The sequence below is a fragment of the Anoplopoma fimbria genome, chromosome 11 (assembly GCF_027596085.1).
Source record: "Anoplopoma fimbria isolate UVic2021 breed Golden Eagle Sablefish chromosome 11, Afim_UVic_2022, whole genome shotgun sequence".
Taxonomy (NCBI): domain Eukaryota; kingdom Metazoa; phylum Chordata; class Actinopteri; order Perciformes; family Anoplopomatidae; genus Anoplopoma; species Anoplopoma fimbria.
Genome location: NC_072459.1, coordinates 9,934,319 through 9,955,222, shown reverse-complemented (window position 1 = coordinate 9,955,222; position 20,904 = coordinate 9,934,319). Strand labels below are relative to the sequence as shown.

General features: G+C 43.7%; 1 protein-coding gene across 3 annotated transcripts in view; it reads left to right on the top strand.

Annotated features, from left to right (window-relative positions):
- Positions 1-20,904, top strand: part of cep112 (centrosomal protein 112) — a 95,679-nt gene that overhangs the window by 59,528 nt on the left and 15,247 nt on the right. For 2 of the 3 annotated variants that reach the window (XM_054607407.1, XM_054607405.1), the window contains 2 exons: positions 8,205-8,267; positions 13,002-13,151. In XM_054607407.1, the coding sequence (XP_054463382.1) occupies positions 8,205-8,267; positions 13,002-13,151 (213 nt within the window). The remainder of the gene's footprint in view (positions 1-8,204; positions 8,268-13,001; positions 13,152-20,904) is intronic. The other variant, XM_054607406.1, reaches the window with a different exon arrangement.

The following is a 20,904-nucleotide window of genomic DNA, read 5'->3' as shown; positions in this document are numbered from 1 at the left end:
AGAGGGAGAGAGGGACACAGGGGGATGGGATGTGTTTCGGGAGGAGACAGTCGAAGCTGTTGGAATGAAATAATGAGAAACACAATATCAGAGGAGATCAGACGTTCAGATAGCTCCATACAGTTGAGCCGCACCAAAAAGAAAGAAGCAGAGGAGGTTTTTTTTCTAGTCTGGTTGATATTGAAGTTTATCTTTGAAAGTGTGTGTGTGTGTGTGTGTGTGTGTGTGTGTGTGTGTGTGTGTGTGTGTGTGTGTGTGTGTGTGTGTGTGTGTGTGTGTGTGTGTGTGTGTGTGTGTGTGTGTGTGTGTGTGTGTGTGTGTGTGTGTGTGTGTGTTCATGGATGAGACTGAACGCACACAACCCCAGACCTCCCAATCTCCGTTCTCCACTGAGGGGCCTGTGAAGCTGCCTCTGTGCCCGATAAAGACGCTTCATCTCTGGGCTACAGTGAGCACGGATCCTGCCTCTCACCCGCACACCACCTCCTTATCTAACTGTCTTATTCTCCTCCACACCTCCACCTGGCCATCTCTCCCTGTATTCCCCCATGTGCCTTCAAGTTGTGGCGCAGAACATTTGGACTTTCTTTAAAAGAGTTCCCAGAAATAAGGGCTGGGCTTTGAGCAAGTGAGGGAATACTGTTTCTTACCACACGTACATGTGCGCGCACACACACACACACACACACACACACACACGCACACACACACACACACACTAGCTACTCTGTATGATGCCTGTCATATAAATCACAGGTCATATTTGCAATTAGTGCTTAATAGGCAGTACGTTTATGAACTTACAGTTTGGTTAAAGGAGAAAAGGTCTTTGTGTTGGACCTCTTCACCTCCCACAGCCGTATCGTACTCACTCCCTGCTTGTCAATACTAGAGATCTGAGATACTGTGAGACAAAAGTTCAAGAGGCCTCAGGTCTGATAGGAAATGAATAATGTCTGAAACTTTTCGTATTTTCTCTGAGTCTGGAGAGCTTTTTGAACTGCTTGTGGAGATTAGATTGATATGTTTGTGTGGACCCGGGTGTATGATTGTGTGTGTGTGTGTGTGTGTGTGTGTGTGTGTGTGTGTGTGTGTGTGTGTGTGTGTGTGTGTGTGTGTGTGTGTGTGTGTGTCTGTTTGTGTGTGAGTCAGGGGGGCACACTTATAAGTATTTGGTGTTTGCATATTGCAAATGTGCTGAATGTATTTTGTCATTTTAAGCACGATCATTCTTGTGACTTTTAATTACTTGTGTAAATGTCACCATACATCCTCGGGAAAGTAAAAGAAAAAAGAAAGCACGGGTGTTTATTTGTGTGTGTGTGTGTGTGTGTGTGTGTGTGTGTGTGTGTGTGTGTGTGTGTGTGTGTGTGTGTGTGTGTGTGTGTGTGTGTGTGTGTGTGTGCGCATGCCTACTCGCCACTTCAGATCAAAGGGAGAGGGCATTTCATCAAACACTAACCAAGTATGACAAAAACCACCTGGAGGCAAACATCAGCCAATGAGAACGCAGCTTTTTGGCATGCAGTAACCACCTCCTGCTCCCTGTGTCACAGCACCAGTGTCCCTCTGGCCGTGTCCCATGTGACTACCTCGACACCAAAGTGCTTCACTCTTCCTCTGACATGCACACACAAACAGGTTGAGCATTATAGAGCTGAGGTATGAAGGCCTCTGTTTTGTAATTCGTCTTCTCCCCCCCACAGGTAATTCATTTTGTTTCAAGGATGCAGTATATAAACATCCAAAAACTTGAGAGGTTCTTCCTTGAAAAGCTTGGTTGTCTAACACAGCGTATGAGTCGGTACAAGTCCCCTCCTGGTGATGGAGCTTTCTTTTGTGTATCTCCACTCACTTTAAAATAACACTGCAGTTGTATAGAGCTTTCAGATGTTCCGGCTTGTTTGACAGCCAGTGATACTGTACTGGTGCTGATGCTCTTTTGGATTATTTGGCTATCTCGTACACTTGGTAAATGCACTTTTATTACTTCAAATCAACTAGTTCCCTGCCAACAAATCTGATCAAATGTGTGATTTGGTCGGATCAACTTGTTGGCTATTGTTTGGTGAGCATCGCTGGCCTTCTCTTGATCTGATATTTTGATATCCAGATGTTCCCTTTGCATCTGGATTCAGTCGTGGTGGATAATATATCTAAAGTGATAATTTGTGAGCAGATTTTCTCTTCCAACTCAAATTTGATTTCATCTGTGAGAAACTGTAGTACAGCCGGAGAAGAGGACTGCAGTGGCAGTTCCGTACCTCAGCACGGGAACAGACTTCAACCCTCATTGAAGTTCTTTGGCAAAGGAAAAGTCATCTGTATATAGCTTTTGTTTGTTGTTCTTTGCACAAAGCTGACTCGGCAACCTTTTATGTTGCCAGAGTTCCATCTGCTTTGTACACTATTGGACCTGACCCTCTCTGAACGTGGTTTGACTGATTGGATCTTAATGTGTCTGCAATGTGTTCTTGTTGCATTCACATCCATATTTAGAATTGTGCGTTTGTTTACAGACCACCCAAGATGTTTTTTTACTGCAAAACATGCACCCTCCTGATTTTCTAAATGTTCGCCGAGCACAGTGCCAGACTTGGTCACGTTGTGCCTCTTTTTTTTTTTTTTACTGTTGATCTTGTTTGTGTGGATCTCTGCTCTTAATTTGGTAACACCATCAATCCCTCTGTCTATGTTCATAGCTACATTTATGTTTGTTTGTATCATTGACAAAAGGAGAATTTCCACAAGCAGTGACGATACAGTATCTACAACGCTGTTACTAACATTTCTTGGAACTCTATGTCCTCCTAAAATGACAGAAGTCTTAACATTAAACTCAGAATGCAGAAAGTTAAAAAAGGGATTTAATACAATGTTCTAATGCACTCGTTAACATTTTCATAAAACATCCATATGACTCCATTCACGCTATCTTTGATCCTCTGTGCTTTCAGCCTTGGTGCGTGTACCGTTCTCTCTCTCAGCCAGAAGATGGTGGTACGAGGTTGTCGTTGCCGTCGTCGTCGTCGTCATAGCCACATCTTGTTCTTCTCTCTTGCCCACTGTCACTGCAGACTTATTAGGTTGGTTCTGTGCCATTTTGGAGCGACACCAAATCACATTATTCAGTCGGTCATGGATTAGACGAGGAGAAGAGAAACATAGACTGAGGGATGATCAAAGAGGGCCAACATTCACCTCACACTAACAGACTAAATGGGAGACAAAGAGACGGGGGAGGCAGAGCGAGGGATCTGATTTTTTACGGGAGGAAGATGTAAAGTTTTGGATGTTTCGTGCAGGGCATTCAGATTATTGGTTCTTCTATGCGTCTGTGGTTGGTATATGTTTACATCATAGCTGCTCCACAAACACACATTAAAGCATTTGTGTTTGAACATAAGTTGTTTGTTTGTGTGTGTGTGTGCGTGTGCGCATGTGCAGACCGATCTGAGCTCCTCGTTTCCTCAGTGCACCATCGGGCCCGGCGGCGGGGAGAGAGAGAGAGAGAGAGACAGAGAGAGAGAGTGAGTGAGTGAGTCACCGAGCAGATGAAAGAGTCAAAGTAAAGGCTTTGCCGTCCCAAAAAAACATCACACAGTTCCCTTGCTCACTTTTTGAAGTCATCCAAGAGGAGGGAGGGAAGCGACACACTTTCTCAATCGCATTAAAACATGGCGTCAGGCAGCTTCCATCTTGTTGCACGCTATAGATTACACTTTGGTTTGAAGTGGAGTTTTTTTTAAGTGGGACACCATGATATTGGGCTCTGTTTTTTTGGGTTGAGTGCCTAATTCAGCTCGGATTCATCCCACATCGGAACATCAGGCAGACTTATTGATCAAAGTAGGGACGGAGGCATAAATAGAAGGGAAGTGAGGTTCTACCTATGCAGAAAGACGGGATTTCATCACAGTTCAATCAAAGTTCAATGACCAATTTAAAGTTAAAGTTACCATCTCCAGTCTTAATTAACCTTTACCTCTAAAAAAAATTCTCAAAAATCTGTCCACAGAAAGCATGAATAAAAAACTCTTTCTGTGGTTTTAAAGAAAAAAAAGACTCGTTCCATTAAGCATTCACAGCCTCAAACTCCCTTCTCTTCCTGACCTCCTCACGTGGGTTAGATGTTAAGCCCACTCACACTGATGGTAATGGATGTAATTGGTTTTCTGATACCAAGAACCGGCTGGATAAGTGAGTTATCCCCGAACACTCGGTATGTTGTGTGTCTGATGTATGTTTTATCTGTGAATGCCTGCCTGCGTGTGATGCATTATTTCTGTACCGTGTGTGTGTGTGTGTGTGATGCGGCGCTGACAGTGAGCAGCGGGGATTAAGAGAATCACTACTGACAGGCAGTGATGGCAAACTGTGAAATGGAAATAAAGTCTCTTGTCATTACAGCACCAACTCTCTGTGTCTCGCACATAGACACACAGGCAAGCACAGCGAGACGGCAATGATTACAGACAAACGAGCAAATGACATCTCCCAGCTCTCCCTGGCTGGCAGATTGTACTCAAATTGTTTTGAGAGACATACATAGCGAACAGAGGATCGTTTTGAATGCTTACAAATGTGTCTGCCACTAAAAATGAAAGATTCTCTAAGAAATAATGTGTTTTCGTTTTTGAGAAATGAATCCTCGCAAATCAGTTCCCTTGTGTGCAAAATACGGCAAGATGTCTGCAGGAAAACTACAAAACTTCATCGTCTCTTTAAAAAAAAAAAAAAACACTGTCCTTTACCGAATCACCTGTTTATCAGTCGTTACATTGTGTCCTTTCTATGTGTGGCTTGACATCATCCTTATGTTGCATCAGTTTATATAGCAATGTGAGATGATTGGAAACATAACGGAGAAAATTTGCCATATGGAGGCAATATCCTGTCCAGGACTATAGACTGCACTGAACCAATTCTGAAAGTCCTGGAAAACAGGCACACACTGACTTTAACACACACAGGAGTTCTCATGTGTTAACCAGGTGGCAACTTCCAGGTCTGAAAAGTGAAGCTAGTGAAGAAGTGTCTTAAAGTTTATAATGGCCAGCAGGGGGCGCCTCCTCTGGTTGCAAAAATGTGTCTGATTGTATGGAAGTCTATGAGAAAATGACCATAAAGCGCGGCATGCTTTAGGGCGGGGCTACCTCTGTTTGTGTTTTCCTCTTACAGCTCTAACCCTTTCAAAGTTTCTTTCCATGTTGTAAAAGTTAATTCTAACATTTTCGTCGCCTTAAAATGTCCCATTCATCGTTCATACCTCTCGTCCCACTTCTGGTTGCGAAAAAACCAAGATGGCGACGGCCAAAACGACAATCTCGAGGCTTCAAAAAGGCACTCCAAAAACCAATGGGTGACATCACAGTGACTACGTCCACTTCTTATATACAGTCTGTGGTGTTGGTAGGATTACTCTATTGAGAAACGTTTACTTTAGTTTCTTCCCCCTTTAGCAACAATACAATGGTCCATTGCAGACGTGGACTCACTGCACACCTTCAGCAAATCTCCCTTCCAAACAGCCACAGATCAAACGCTGGATGTGTGTTTGGCCTTCATGGGTCCTGTTTGTCCATCGTCTGTGTTTGAATAAGCGTGGCTTGTGTTCATATTTTTAAGTGTGTATGTGTGTGTGACATGGAGAGAAAGTTGTCACCCATATTCCGAATCTCCCATAAGTCCTTTTTTTAGTGTGCATGTGCCAGAATGTGTATGTGTGTGTGTGTGTGTGTGTGTGTTTGGCCTGGTTCCCACTGCAGATTATTAATTAAGTTCTGGTAAGCGGTGCATGCCTTGCCTTCAGATCCACTTCTACTCTCTTTAACGCACACACAAGTACCCTTACAGACATGCACAAACACACACTCACACACACACACTTCAAAGCAGCCGCACTCCACACAGCTAGGATTAAGAGGCGATTGAAGAGCCTGATACAGCCTCAAAGTGCCTTCAGCGCAAAAATGCCTTTGGCAGGGCACAGGTAGTCTCTTTGAAAGTGCTTACACACACACACACACACACACACACACACACAAAAACACACACACACGTACACATATGGCTTTTAATTTAGCTCTGATTTTCCCTTTGTATTTGTCACATTCCTATTGGGTGATTTTTCTTGCATGTACTATCCATATCTTCATCTATTTCCAGACATTTTTTTGTACGTGTGTTTAGATGGTTGAGATGTTTAATGTATGATGTTGTGTAATGCTTCCTGCTAAATCCCCCTGAGTGACTGTAGGTAAAAAAGAATAGGCTAGTAGCGAGCTCTTTATGTTTTTATGAAACATCTGAGCCTGTTTGCATGTCAATATGTCCATATGTTCCCATGAATACGCTCACATGTGTCATATACAGTACAGAGAGTCACACACACCTCATTACCTCACAGTCAATTACAAAGATGATGCTGATATATAGCTTTGATGAACACATTTTCACTACTGAGACACATTTGTCTCCTTTCTTATCATCTTTAAAGAAAGATTATATATTTTCTTTGTGTTTGTGACGATGTTTTTCTAGCAAATGTAGGCTGCTTGAGAGTTATGGGTAAAAAAAGATCTAATGCTAACTACCAACGTGTCGCTTCAACTAAGCTGTAGTCGAGATGGAGCAATCTGGCAACATTAAAGGGGAGAAAATAAAAGTGTCAGCTGTAGAAAACAAAAAATAACAACGTGGAAGGACTCCATTTTCGCCCCTGTCCCACACACAATCCTTTCTCTTGCCTTTTCTACACCCTTCTTTGTCTCCCCCCCTCTCTCATCAGCTGTCGTTGGGCCTCAAGGGACGAGCAAACTGCCACTCATAGAGTCCTGGCGCAGGAAGACAGGCCGGTATCCTTGGTGATGGCTCTGTGTTTCCGTGGTGACAGGTGTGTCCGTTAAGAGCCGTGGCGGCGGTGTTTGTCAGGAAGTGTTTTGGATTGGGGGGGGGGGTGCAGAGTCCAAATGCTGCTCAGGTGTTGATGGCTGCGACGGGGTGCGTTCAATGAAACGCGCTTGTTAGTGAGTTGTCCGTCTGTCAGTGGCTGTCAGGACGAGAGAGGCAAGCTGGTGTGTGTGTGTGTGTGTGTGTTTGTGTGTGTGTGTGTGTGTGTGTGTGTGTGTGTGTGTGTGTTTTAGGGTCTGTGTATGTGTGTTTTTATGTATAAATCAGGTTTACTACGTTTTTAAAACCTTCTAAATGAATATCTGCGTGGCTGTTGTTTTTATATTTCTATGTTTGTTAAACAGGAAGTTTTCAAGAATTTCAAACAAAAGGTGTGCTATACTTTGTTGCTTATCACTGACTCATCAATAGCAGGATTTTCAGAGTTTATGTTGATCCACGTCCGCTGAAAGGACTCGCCTGCCTTTCAAATAATGACCCACTATACCCCCCATTAATTCGAGCCTTGGTCTCTCTACAGCACTTCTACAGACCCTGTCACCGTACGAACAGGCGGCCATTGACATCCCCTTCGAATTCCGGCACTTCACACCCTAATTATCTCGCTCCGCTGTTCAGCCTCTCTCTGAAACTCTGGCATCACAACACAGCCGGCTGAACGGAGGCAGATCTTGTATTAGACAGTCGCGGTCTCTGCTTCCAGCTGGCCAGCTTCCCACAGAGAAACAACCGAAGAAAACAAAGAGACGAGCGCCGCTCAATAAACTCTTAACAACAACCTCCATTCACTCCTATTCTGTCTCCCCCGTGTTGTGTCTCCCAGCTTCCCCCGATCATCTCTCTTCTTTTTCTTCTTTTTTTTTTTTTCTCTCCCTATAGCTAATTGGCAGCAACGTTTTAATTCCCCCGTCTGCCCCCCCCCACCCACTCCCCTTCTTGTTAAGTGATGAATTGTTGGCATGGGATCAAAGGGGGTGGTGCCCGCTGTGCTCCATGCCCGTCACTACCTGCTGGCACACATGAGCGTTGGGGGCTGGCCCTGTGCCAAGAGGGCCACAGGCCTTCACCGCGAGCACACACTGCCAAGAGGCAGAGGTCAACATGAGTGTGTGTGAGTGTGTGTGTGAGTGTGTGTGTGAGTGTGAGAATGGGTAAGGTTGGGAGGGTAGTGTGTATACGTCCTAACAGAAGATTCAATTTCACAACTCTCTCTCTCTCTCTCTCTCTCTCTCTTTGTGCCGTCTGTCTGCATATCTCTTTCTCACCCCCCCCTCTCTCTCTTCTTGTTGCAGACCAACAGCAGGTTGAAGCAGATTGAGAGAGAGTTCAGTCAGAAGCTCGCCAAGTCTGCCCAGGTAATCAGTTTTCTCTTCTACCCTTCGTTTTCCCCCCTCTTTCATTTTATATTCCTCTTTTTTTTCCACTGAACTGCTTGAAAGATTGGACAAATGCACTGATGGGAGAGGTGAGGAAGCACATATGAAAACACAAACACACACACAGACACACACGTTCTTGAACACACAGCAAGCCATCCTGCCCTTTTACCTTTAAGCAGATATGCACACACACACACACACACACACACACACACACACACACACACACACACACACACACACACACACACACACACACACACACACGTGTCCCATATCTGGCATGAGGTTTGTGCAGAGCTCAGATAAATGTATATCTACACATAAAACACAGGAGATGGTGTTACATAAAGAATATCCGAAGCTCCACTGTCTGTCTTTTGTCTTTACTGTTCCTTCTCTTCATTCTGAGTCCAGAGGCGTTAAAGGTGAAAAGCTCTCCTTTGCAGCTCAAACTGGATTTTTTTGTGAAGCCAGGACAAGCTGTCGGGGTCTCGTACCTGATACGTTGGATGCTTTTGATGATGCAGATGTTTGCCCTTAATGTTGCCCTAATCAATATGTTTATACAACAGTGGATTGAATACCTACATGCGATGTGAAAGCGATCACTAGGGAGCTAGAAGGAGTTTAAATATTGGACTTACCCCTGTCAGGTGGTCAGAAATGGGAGCTAAGAAGTCTGCACAGGTAGCCTCTGCATCACTGTAGTAGTAGTATACATTTACTTTAAAAGATCTGTTCAACTAATTATATTTCACACTTACAGTTACATTTGTGTCCCCTTTCTGTTCACTCGCACTAGCATCCTCTTCCCCTCCATCCTCATGTCCCGTGCCTCTGATACCTCTTTACTCTCTTCCTAGTGTGATGGCCTCGTCTGTCCACACTTCCACTTGAGCCCATTTAAAACGGAGCTAATTCTTCTTTTCCAAACGTGTAGTATAACTTCCCAGGACACTCTGCCATTCAGCGAAATGTCTCCCAAAGTTCATGCACCTTTTACCTCACCAGTTTAAAAGATCCAAAACACCCAAAGTAGTGTTTACATTACAAAAGAAAAGAGTTTTCTCCTTGATTATGTAGCAGGGTAGAATATCACAATCATTTGGCCGTAATTGCACCTCGTTACCCAAAGAGGAGATTTTTCTTTTTTGGGGGGTGGGGGGGTTGTTTTTCTTTCTTTCTTCTCCTCTCCACCCCCGTTTTTGGGGTTGGCTGGCAAAGGCGCAGAGTTGAAAGCGGGGTTGACAAGCAGATGTTGTGAGAAAACGGTAGCTTATTAGGTTACACAATGCTCGACTTCAAACGAAGTCGGATGCTGTGTGCGAAAGTTCAGCCGTGTTTGCCCGCTCTGTGGCGGTGCCGTATACGCCGCCGCAGACGGAGCAACAAGTGTTTAATCCTCTGTTTTGGGGACACAAAGCTGGCACGGGTTCAACAAACAACACTCTCTCTCTCTCTCTCTCTCTCTCTCTCTCTCTCTCTCTCTGACATTAAAGGAAAGCCTCTGTGTGCAGAATTCAACACCTTTGTTGAAGTGTGTTGGTGTACAGAGGGGTTTATGCTGAAGGTGTGTGTGTCTGCAAACATATTAATATGCGTGATTAACGCGGGCTATTTGTCGTGGGCTTTGTTTTAGAAGTTAAAGGTGGATGAGGGGGAGTCGCTGCCTTTCCCCTTGGGGCAACTCAGTCAAATGTAAACAAGAGGCCTTTGAACCTCAAAGGCTAACCCCCAGTTGTTAACCCCTCACTGACTGACAGGGGGCATCACTCTTGAGCTCAACTGCATGGCTAATAACCCAATTAAAAACATACCACGCCATACGTTATCCTGAGGGGCCTGGAGACGCGGCACGTAAGGGTATATGTTTACGTATCCCTTCCTCTCGCACGTTACGTCTTTGCTTTTTGTCTCTTATTCTCTGTAGTTGTCATTCACACACACACACACACACACACACACACACACACACGTGCACAGACTCCTAATTAGTGTCTCTCCGATCCAGTGTGTTAAGCGTCTAGCTGTGAGTGGTCCTCCTGGGTGACCTGTGATCCGGCTACAGTGGGCGGTGGTGGTAGCGCTGGTGGTGCTGGTGGTGGGAGATCATTACTTTATCCCTGACCGTCTCACCGTGGGAGTAGGCAGGAGGTGGAGGGAATTTTTGCAATGGGGAGGCGCGGTGAATGAGAAGTATCTTGTTCTGGAAGAAAAGAGGTGGAAGTTCACTCCGTATGCAAATAGGCCTCATTTATTTCATCACAATACTGTGTTCACATGTGACCTCATAGGCCTGTATTAACCAAGTAGGATCTGTTACAGTATTTATTACCAGCGTAGGCATGAACGCACGGAGAAGCATCACCCGACCCTACAGCTCTCCTCGGCTGTACTGTTTATCAGCGCCTCGTTTTGGTTTCACAGCCCACAAATTGACTGCTTTCACTTCGCTGTCACCGCTCTCATCGCTGTCGTTTCTGAACGTTTTCAGTGAAAAAGCCTAAAACCAAATAGAAAACGGTCAAAGTCAACAAACCAGCTGGTGAACATAGCGCAGCGTTTAGCAGATAAGTAGCAAGAAGTCCCCTCAGGAGATGCTGGAGACGACGACAACAACAAAGCAGGTTGAAGAGTGAATTATGGACTAAATGAATTATAATGATGCTCCAGCTTCACAAGGTGACATTATGACAATGTTGTGTTTGCAGCAGTTTGGAGCCTGTTTTACTTGTTGCTCCAAACTGGCCCAAAACCTGTTGAAGTAGATGTGCTGTTTTTGACATAAGAAAGTCTCCCCTCACTGTGAACAAAACCATACGATAATGTTACCTTGTTTATTAAGGCTGTGGGTATGATTTTATCAATAAACCTTCAAATTAATTTCTTGAATAATCTCATTAGAAATGTTATTTTAAAAAAGCGAGGGAAAAAAACTGCAGATTAGTTTTCTTTCGAATACCTAATAAGTATAAATTATCATCCAGATCTGTTATGTGTTACTATTTATATCACTGCAGCAATAAGAAGGTGTGGAACCAGGCTGTGCTATTTCAAGCCACCACGTTTCCACGCCGCCGAGTGTTTCCTTTTCACGTAACGTTGCAAAGCATCCCTTTTTCTATGACTGCCATCATTTTACTATAGTTATAGTTATTCACCATTTTGTTTACAAACCGGTGGATAATCACCAGATCTGCTCATTTCTTCTTCTTTTACTTTTACCTCTGGTTCATGTAGAGGTAAGCCTGCCTTTAGTCCTAACCCGAGATGCCAGTAGACTTGAGAAATAGTCTCACCAGACCAATTACAGACTTAAAAAGGCCTGGCCGGCTATCAGACAGAAAAAGGTGCTGTGGTGTGTGTGTATATATACAGGAATAACAAGACAGACAGCTGAGTTCACTAGTTTAGAGTACCGCCACCGCCTGGGGCCAAAATGCAGGGAATCCATATTGTACAATAATTATTACGCCCAGAAATGATGCTCCCATAATCATGTGTCATTTGTTGCTTTCATGTGGCTTTCCCACTGACAAAATAAGCCTAATCTCCCTCCCATCTCTCTCTCTCTCTCTCTCTCTCTCTCTCTCTCTCTTCTCTCTCCCCTCCCTCTCCCCCGTCTCTCTCTCTATCCGTGGTCGACCCGCACCACTCTAACTCCCATACTCCCACACAAAGTGCAGATTCCAGCAGGGTTGGTCCTCCAGAGTTTGAACACGGTAAACAATTATCTGTCTAGCCCAAAGCTAGCAGCAGCGCTAACCCCACCAGCAGCACAACCCCCACCTCTCTCTCTCTCTCTCTCTCTCTCTCTCCTCTCTCTCTCTCCTCTCTCTCCCTTCCCTCTCTCTTTTACTTTCTCTCATCTTTTTCCTCTGCCTCTCCCTGACAGTAGCTTAAATAGAATGTTAATTTTGACTGGAGGATTTCAAAGCCGAGGCAGTTCCTTTTCATCTTGGCGTGCACCGCAAGTTCACCAACACAAAGTCACTGCGCTCCTCAAAAAAAGGAAGTTGTTTTTTCCTTCCTGTCTGTTTTTTTTTTTTTTTTTTTAACCTCCCTCTTCTCTCTCTCTCTCTCTGTTTCGTCTCAAAAAAGACACAAGTCATGAGAGTCTGAGAAAAGGCAGTGTTTCGAGGTGATTGTTATTGCTATCCAATTCCATGACGAATGTGAAAAGCCTTTTCCTTCGGATACAAGTTGGACCAGTGAAATGAAGCAGATCAGCATTTTGTTCAGTGAACATGTTTTGCATTTTCCAATATGTTTTCTGTTTCAAACATACGCTTAGATATAGTACATACTGTATAACATATAAAGGGATGTTTACCTTCTTAATCCTGCAAGGGGAATGTTTCTCTGTTGTTATATGTATTAAAACATTGTTAAAAATAAACACACATGCACTAACAGTCCGGGGTCCAGTGCCTTGCTCAAGGACACTTCAGCATGATTCAAACTAGCACCTCTCGGGTTACAGGTCCACACTCTTTACTTTGTCCATGCGGGGACTTGAACTAGCAACCCTATAACCCTATGGTTCCCATTAAATCCCCACAGAGTTACTGCCGCCCCATCTATGCACAGAAAAAAATTCCCAAGAGCAGATATTTTTATTTACTTACTGACCAGTGGGGAAAAAACTCCACAAATGAAGAATTCAAATCAAACATGTTTTCTTTTCTCTCCTCTTCTCACCTGCAGCTGATTGCGGAGCTACAGACGTCTGTTTGTGACTCAAAGGAGGAGGCTGTTCGACTGCAGCAGGCGATGGAGAAGCAGCTGAAGGAGTCCAACGTTCAATGGGACGAGGAGAGGAGGACCATGATTCAACACGCCGACCGGGCCAACAAGGTCAGTGTGGGGCACTTAGGAGACAAAGCACCTAATCACACTTAATCATTTCTTCTACATTGTGAAACAAAATGGCAGTACAAAATCAGTAGGTGTGGAGTTCAGAACAATATCACTGCATTATCAGAGTTTTACGCGGTTTATTATAGCGATGGCACTTTACCTGAAATAAAGACCACCCTAAGGATAGAAGGAATAATTATACTTTTCAGGGCAAGAAGCGCGTCAGTAGCTGAATGGTTACATTGCATCCCACGTAACGTCCTTTGTGACACTTCATACCGCCCTCTCTCTTATGTCTCCAGTCTGCCTTTACACTTTAATCTGCCCCCCCCCCCCCCATGACTACTGCTATTTTAACATCAGTGGGTCTGTGACATTTGCATTTAAACTCCTTATTAAAGCTACTACAAGGAACTTTCATTTTGTGTTGATTTTGGCTCTCCCTGTGGATGTAAGTGGTAGTGTTTCGGAGCACCAGGGTCTCTTTAGAAAACGTCTCATTTTACTGCTGCAGCGCTCTGACAGTCTGCTCCACTCGGTCCTTGACCGCTGATAGTCTTGTTTACTTCTGAAGGTCATATAGAGGCATCAGTATTAACTTGAGACTGAAAAATTATTTACACAACTTTTTTTACTTCAGTACCTGTAAATACACCAACACCATAATAATGGAGCGGATTAAAAACTGTACCGTAAAAAACTGTACTGTAACCTTTTACATTTCTCACTCAAGATGTCTGCCATTTTATCGTGTCCTCTTATCTTCCTTTTCTCCTTGATCTCCTGGCCGTCTTATGTACTCCCCGTCCTGTGTCAGCGGTCTCTGTAGTGTTCATCTGCAGAGGCAAACCTTTAGACTTAAAACGGGAGGGGGGCGTCCATAAACTACATCCTCAACAAAGCCTTGTCTGGATTGGACTTTTATGGAGTAGACACGGGTCGCTTTTCTTTTGTTAAAGCACGGTCAGAGTTTGTATGCATGCGCTCTGTCATTTTTATGGCGCGCTGCAAAAACTCCACGGTGTCTTTACGTGGCCTGTGTGCTCTTTGTCTGGCTGAACCTCATAAATCTGTCTGCTGCACCCCACTTCTTTAGTCAGAGCCTCTCTATAGCTTTACTGCCATTCTCAGCATTAACCTTTTACATTTCTCACTTGTTTATCCTTTAAACCTGTCTTCATTAAACTTAACATGTAGAACACTATTAGTTGATCAAATGTATCTTTGTCGATGCCACTGCTTAGTCACTGAGACACTATATAAGTAAAAGTGTTCAGTCTTTTACCATGCCAGAGGTAGTTAGTTAGAGAAACTGCAGTAGGCAATAAAACACTCTTGTCCTGCCTGTAACTGTCTTATGATCAGTGCAACACTGTACATAAGACAAACTGTAGATAAAACAATATTTTGTTCATTTGTTTTCCCGTTCTTTTCCCTGATCTTCATCCAAGTCCGTGCAGATTTCTCTTTTCGGACTAGCTGGATCTTTTATTTATGCCTCTTGCCCCAGTTTGGGACACGGTGGCAGTTGATTGGGTGTGGCTCACTAAATAAAGAGTTGTTGTGTCTGGGATCAGGACATGTCTCCAAACACAACCTTGTCTGTTTGTGGTTTGCAGAAGCCTCATAAAGTGAGGAGGCAGATCTGTGAGCCTCCCTTCAGATCTCCTCTTCGTTTTCCAGGCCCTGGTAGCCCAGCCAGGGCCTGGAAAACTGTCCAATCAGCAAGCTACCTGTCTGTATGACTTGTTTACTCCTCTTGGCTTGTTTGTAAAAGTCAGTGTAAACAGGAACAGAACCAGAACAAAAATGCAACAATTCATCATTTTTTCCCTTTGGTCCGGACTAATTGAACCCAACTCCATGTATGAAAGCACCCTTAGATGCACACAACACACTTAATCCTTTATTTACCATCACTTCCATGAATGGTTTGTTATTATATTATGGTGTTTCATGGGGACTTGAGTGTCACTCTTAGGGAGACTTTGGGACACTATCTCTCTTTTCACTTGCTTATATTGTAGCTCTGTTGCTTAAAGTCTAACTTCACTATAACACACAAACACAAACTGTCTCTCTGCCTGTGTTACGATACTCAGGCCTTGGCATCTGTGTTGTGAGCAGCCAAAAGCTTTCTGTTTCCATTATCTGTGTCCTCATTATTACGATCCCCCCTGTATTAACCCCCCACCAATGAGACTCCAATTAATGGTTAAATTGCTGATTGAAAGCCAGACATGAGGGGAAGAAGAGAATCAATAAGGGAGAGGAAGGTAAGAAGCGGTCACACAGCAGATAATGAGACAGAAACTGAATAAATAAAACAAATAGTTGGTGTGAACTTGAAAGAAGGGGGCGAGGAGAAAGTACACAATGAAGGGGAGGGAAAGGAGGAGAGAGGGAGAACCAACAAAGGGACGGAGGAAGTGTGAGGATTGAGACGGTAAACAGAAGGACAAGGGAAGAAAAGAGGAGAGAGAGAGAATGAAAGAAGAGGGAAAGAAATGGCGGAGAGCTGTCAGTGGGACATCGAGGGAGTGTGTCGCCTGCTGACATTGTTTCCATGCTGCTCACTTCAAAGGGCTGGGATTATGAAGAGAGCGAGGGGCTTCAGACAATGGGAGGGGAAGAAAATAACATCAAAGTTAGCCGCGCATTTGAATTGGGATAATCCCAAAACAGTTGTTCTGAATGCATGCTGCACCGGATCAGATGTCCCTCTTTTTTTTTTCTTTTTTTCTTTTTTTTTCCTCTCTCAAACCCCGTTCTGTCGTTTCTTGCCCAAATTTAGCTCCCTCTGTGGCTCTACTGTACTTGTGACTTCTTAAAGTGGGTGTTAACTGCACAGACCTTTTGCATCTTGTAAACCGCCCTTTTTTTTTAGAACAACGGTAGTACAGTTAAGTATGCTCATTATCTCGGGTTTTTTGTATACGTGACGTTTAGGTGGAGTATTTTTGTGGTGTGTGTGTGTGTGTGTGTGTGTGTGTGTGTGTGTGTGTGTACATACGTATGAGCTTGAGTGTGTGAGCCTGCTTGGTGTGTTGTCACAGACAAGGACACTTGCATTGCTGGCCCTTCTCAGTTTTATTAAAAGAAATTGACTTAATATCAAAGTGTATTTTGAAAAAAACTGGTTTTGGAGATTAATGAACAGACACGTTTTTTTTTATCGCCGTGTATCTTTGCTCTCCGATGTGAATTTAAAGCACAATTAGAGGTTTTTTTTTTTACATTAACTTTGCAAGACATTGCTATTTTTTTAGGTAAAAGAGTTTATTGTACTGTTAAACCCAGCTCTGCACTTTTAGCTCAATGTTTTGTTTTTTCTGGTTCATACATAGATTTGAATGGCTGTGAGATTCAACCAGATGCCAGTAAACTCGACATAAACACAGGAACAGGAAGTTGCAGTGTGACACGTTGGCTAATAAGTAAAGCCTTCCCTGCCTATGATTGATCCCTCATATGGAGTTGTAGTCGGTTATATTTAGGTTACCAATTATCTCGTAATGAGCAAAGCAGAAGTGGGCAGTTTTTAATGTGCTGGACACCAGGCCGGTGTCAAAGGACTGTGCAAGGTGAAGGCAAGATGAAAGCATTGTATTTGCTTTCATCTGTCCAGTCTATTCATATCAGGTGAGGGGAATGGGAACCAATATAGAGGAAGCCAGTGTCGCTCATTAGGACACAGCCAGTGTTTGGGTGAGAGGATTATTCACTTCCTGCTGTCATCTGTGTCGCTACATGTGGTGTCTTGGTAACGTGTCTACATTTGTGGATGACACGTTTTTTTCTTTGTTGGGGGTTAAGGTGAGTGTGAAGTTTAATAGTGAGGTTATTGGGATTACTTTAGTGCATGATGTGTGGCTGTGTGCAAAAGGCAGTGTTTTTCTGACTGTGTGTGCCTGAAATGTGCAGCTGCCAAATCTGAAAGAACCCCAGCCCACATTAGCCTGCCAAGAGAAAGGTACAAAGACACACACACAACCACACACACACACACACACACACACACACACACACACACACACACACACACACACACACACACACACACACACAGGCCATGTCTCTTCTCTCTCTCGCACCCTGTCTTTCCAACTCTGTATCTTTCGAACTCTTTCTGTCTCAAACTCTCTCTCCGTCTCCACACACAGACACACACACACACACACACACACACACACACACACACACACACACACACACACACATACACAGGCACACATGCTCACCTCGCCCTGCCAAAAGGGAGAGGTGGCTGGTGAATAAACAATGGCACTCCGCCCATAGTGTCACCCGCCTGGGCTTTGATCAGCACCGCTGTTCCTGCTCCCCACAGCAGTGCTTCCTGTCTTGAATTGTGCTATGCGCGTGCACACGAGCTTGCACACACACACACACACACACATAACTTAGTGTTTATGTCTCATTCTTATACTGGCTTACATATAATATCTTTTTCCCATTTTCTCCTCACTAAGACTTTATCTGTATCCTTTTCTGCCTCAAACTTGCTCACAAACATAGCTTTGAGTTAGTGCCCCTTGTCTCCACATCTTTCACCAGTGTTGCATTCTCTAACATACACCCACATAATGTATGCACTTTGCTTTCACACACACACACACACACACACACACACACACACACACACACACACACACACACACACACACACACACACACACACACAGGAATACATGCTTTTGATCCAGCAGTAACTTCTGGTGCAAGTCAAAGAGAAGGTCCCGTTGTAGTGTCCTCTGGTGAGGTGACAGCAGACACATTACATAATGCAACAGTGACCGTTGTCTCACTCTGTTTGAGGATGAGAGTGAATACGTGAGTTGCACCTGACAGTGTGTGGTGTACGTTTCTTTGTCAAATTCAGAGAGAGTCATGTTTTTGCCATTATGAATGCATACCAGTAATGAGGGATAAGGCCCCTGCATACACACACACACACACACACACACACACACACACACCTACACACACACAGACACACAAACATGCACACATTTAAGGGGGCTAGCTGTAGCAGCTGCAGTTTGTCTGTAGAACAGTAGTTATATATGCATTAGTTTCTGAGGGGGTTGAAAGGATGACTTTGCCTGTGGGAAGGAATGGCAGCAGTGGATCAAGAACAGGTGTTCTGGATACCCTCTGTGGCTGAGGCAAAAGAGCTGCTTCAATAGCTGTGTGTATGCGTGTGTGTGTGTGTGCGTGTGTGTGTGTGTGTGTGTGTGTGTGTGTGTGTGTGTGTGTGTGTGTGTGTGTGTGTGTGTGTGTGTGTGTGTGTGTGTGTGTGTGTGTGTGTGCATTTGTCCTCTCTGTTCGTGTGTCTGTCCATGTCCTTCAACACATGTCCATATTCTTCATGTCAACCTTGAACTGTGCATTTGTTTACCGGAGTTTAAGCCATCTGTGATTCTGACTGATTTTGACGAGCACTACTACATAGTTAATATAACTAAAAGTTACTGTGAGGAAATTGTTAAATGAAACAGTCTCAAACCGTGTAATACTGACGCCTCTATATGACCAACATAAGTAAACAAGGCCATCGGAGAGATGATGGGCTTTTTCTATATAGTTATTGTTTATACCCGTCGGGTCTGATTCTGCACAAAATGAGAGTTTATCTAAAGGGACTCTAGTAGTACTGCTTTTGTCCACAGGGACCGCCAAAATCAACTCAAAGTTAAAGTTCCGACCAGTAGCTTAAAAGGTATTATAATAAATGTTTCCAGTTTAATCATTAAATCAAATGACTCCCTGTTTTATGGAGTGTCACTTCTTGTGTTACAGAGAATCAACATCTCAGTCTGTGGCTTTTTTAACCTTTAGACAAATCTTTGGTTGGCCTGTCAAATACACCCAAACAGTGCCTCTGCTCATACAGTTATGTTCACACTTACTATTCTCTGTTAAATCGCGGACAAACAAAGCAAAAATTATGAAAGAGATTAACATTCAACATACTTTAACTCAGTAATAAGCCGACTAAACTGGGCTCAAAAGGTGACCAGTTGATTAAAAAAAGATGACTCCAGTGGCCACTGTTGCTCTTTTTGCTGACTTTGTAAATGGAAAATTATTTATCAAAATATTAGACCATTTTATTCTGTTCTCATTGTTTTTAGCCCAGTCTAGTGTAATTAACAAACAACATGTTTGCTCAGTTATTGCTAAATTATTATTTTTGTAGAATCCTAGGTACAAACCATAAAGGGCTTATGTGGCCATTGTGCTCTTACTGTGATGCTGTCAGTAAGGCTACACACCAACATCCACTTCAGGCCTGTTTTGTCCTTTATATCAGTACAGGCGTCCGCTAGAAATGTCTTATCTTGGCTTTATGTGAAGCCCATCCTTCTCTTTCTCTATTTCACTCTGTGACGCTCTTTATGTATCTGTGTAGGCATCCATCTGCCTTCATGTCCATGTATATGTTAGTTTGTGTGTGTGTGTGTGTGTGTGTGTGTGTGTGTGTGTGTGTGTGTGTGTGTGTGTGTGTGTGTGTGTGTGTGTGTGTGTGTGTGTGTGTGTGTGTGTGTGTGTGTGTGTGTGTAAAACGCTACATGTGTGCCTGGTGTTGGCTGATTGATGACTTTTCCGGCTGTGGGCAGATTCCCAGCAGCGTTTGATCCACATATCAGACGAGGTGGAAGTAGGAGAGAGATAACATTCCAGGATGCAACTAGGGGAACGTGGGAAGTAGAACAGCTCACAGAGACCACACTCCATTCTCGGACAACAAACGGAAATTACTCATTAAACCACAGGCCTAATGCGAAGTACAAAGAAAGCATGATGGCCTAATGTCTTGTTCTTCCCCGTTTGAAGAATCCCAAGTATAGATGAAACCGGGCTGTTGGTGGAAGGAGCCGCCATTACTGCGATGGCACCTCATTTGTAGTGACACTGTTATTCATGCAAAGGATTTCACTACTTAGGCGCTTTTGCTAAGAAATCTGTCCAGCAGATCCTGTAGAACCAGTTATAAATTGATGAAATGTAGTCAGCAAATGGCTTTAAAATAAAGGTTACAATCCTTCTACTTTATTACAGTTTTAACGGATGGCTAGGCGTCTTCTCAAGCAACAAGCAAATGCCACATGACTCTGCTCCATGAAATAAACAAGCATACTATCCCAGGAAATCGGCTTGTTTTTAAGGTAGAATTTACAGCTACAGGGAAATGGCATTGGGCATATTATCAAGACAGATATATGAGTTATATACATTAATGTATGGGTTCACAACCTGAACACTTTAGTGTATTATTTAGTGGTATTGATAAGTATTAGGGCAAAATAACACCTTTTATGTAACCAACATTAGAATGAGCTGTGGTGTCCCATGTTCCGTTGACACTGGGCTGGATCCTGGCGTGCAGGTGGGCTTCGCCGTTTAACTAGGTGACTCTTTTTCTGTGTGCCGATCTGGCGGAGCAGAGACTCTTTTGGAAGGGAAGGAGGTGGAGTGTGCTCATGATGAATAATGCATGGACTTGACAGAGGAAACATAGCTAAACTTTTGGCTTCTGAAGTAATCGATGAAGAAACGCTGCTGTAGCTCGTGCGTAAATGCGCACAGCGCCTCACAGCTGTTTGGCTTCGGAGCAGCAGCAGAGAGAAGCTCTACTATGTTCATATTTTAGAGATTGTACCTTAATTGGTGTTCTCTTTTTTTTAAATTTTGGATTATTATCATCAACCCGCAGCCCATCCACTAT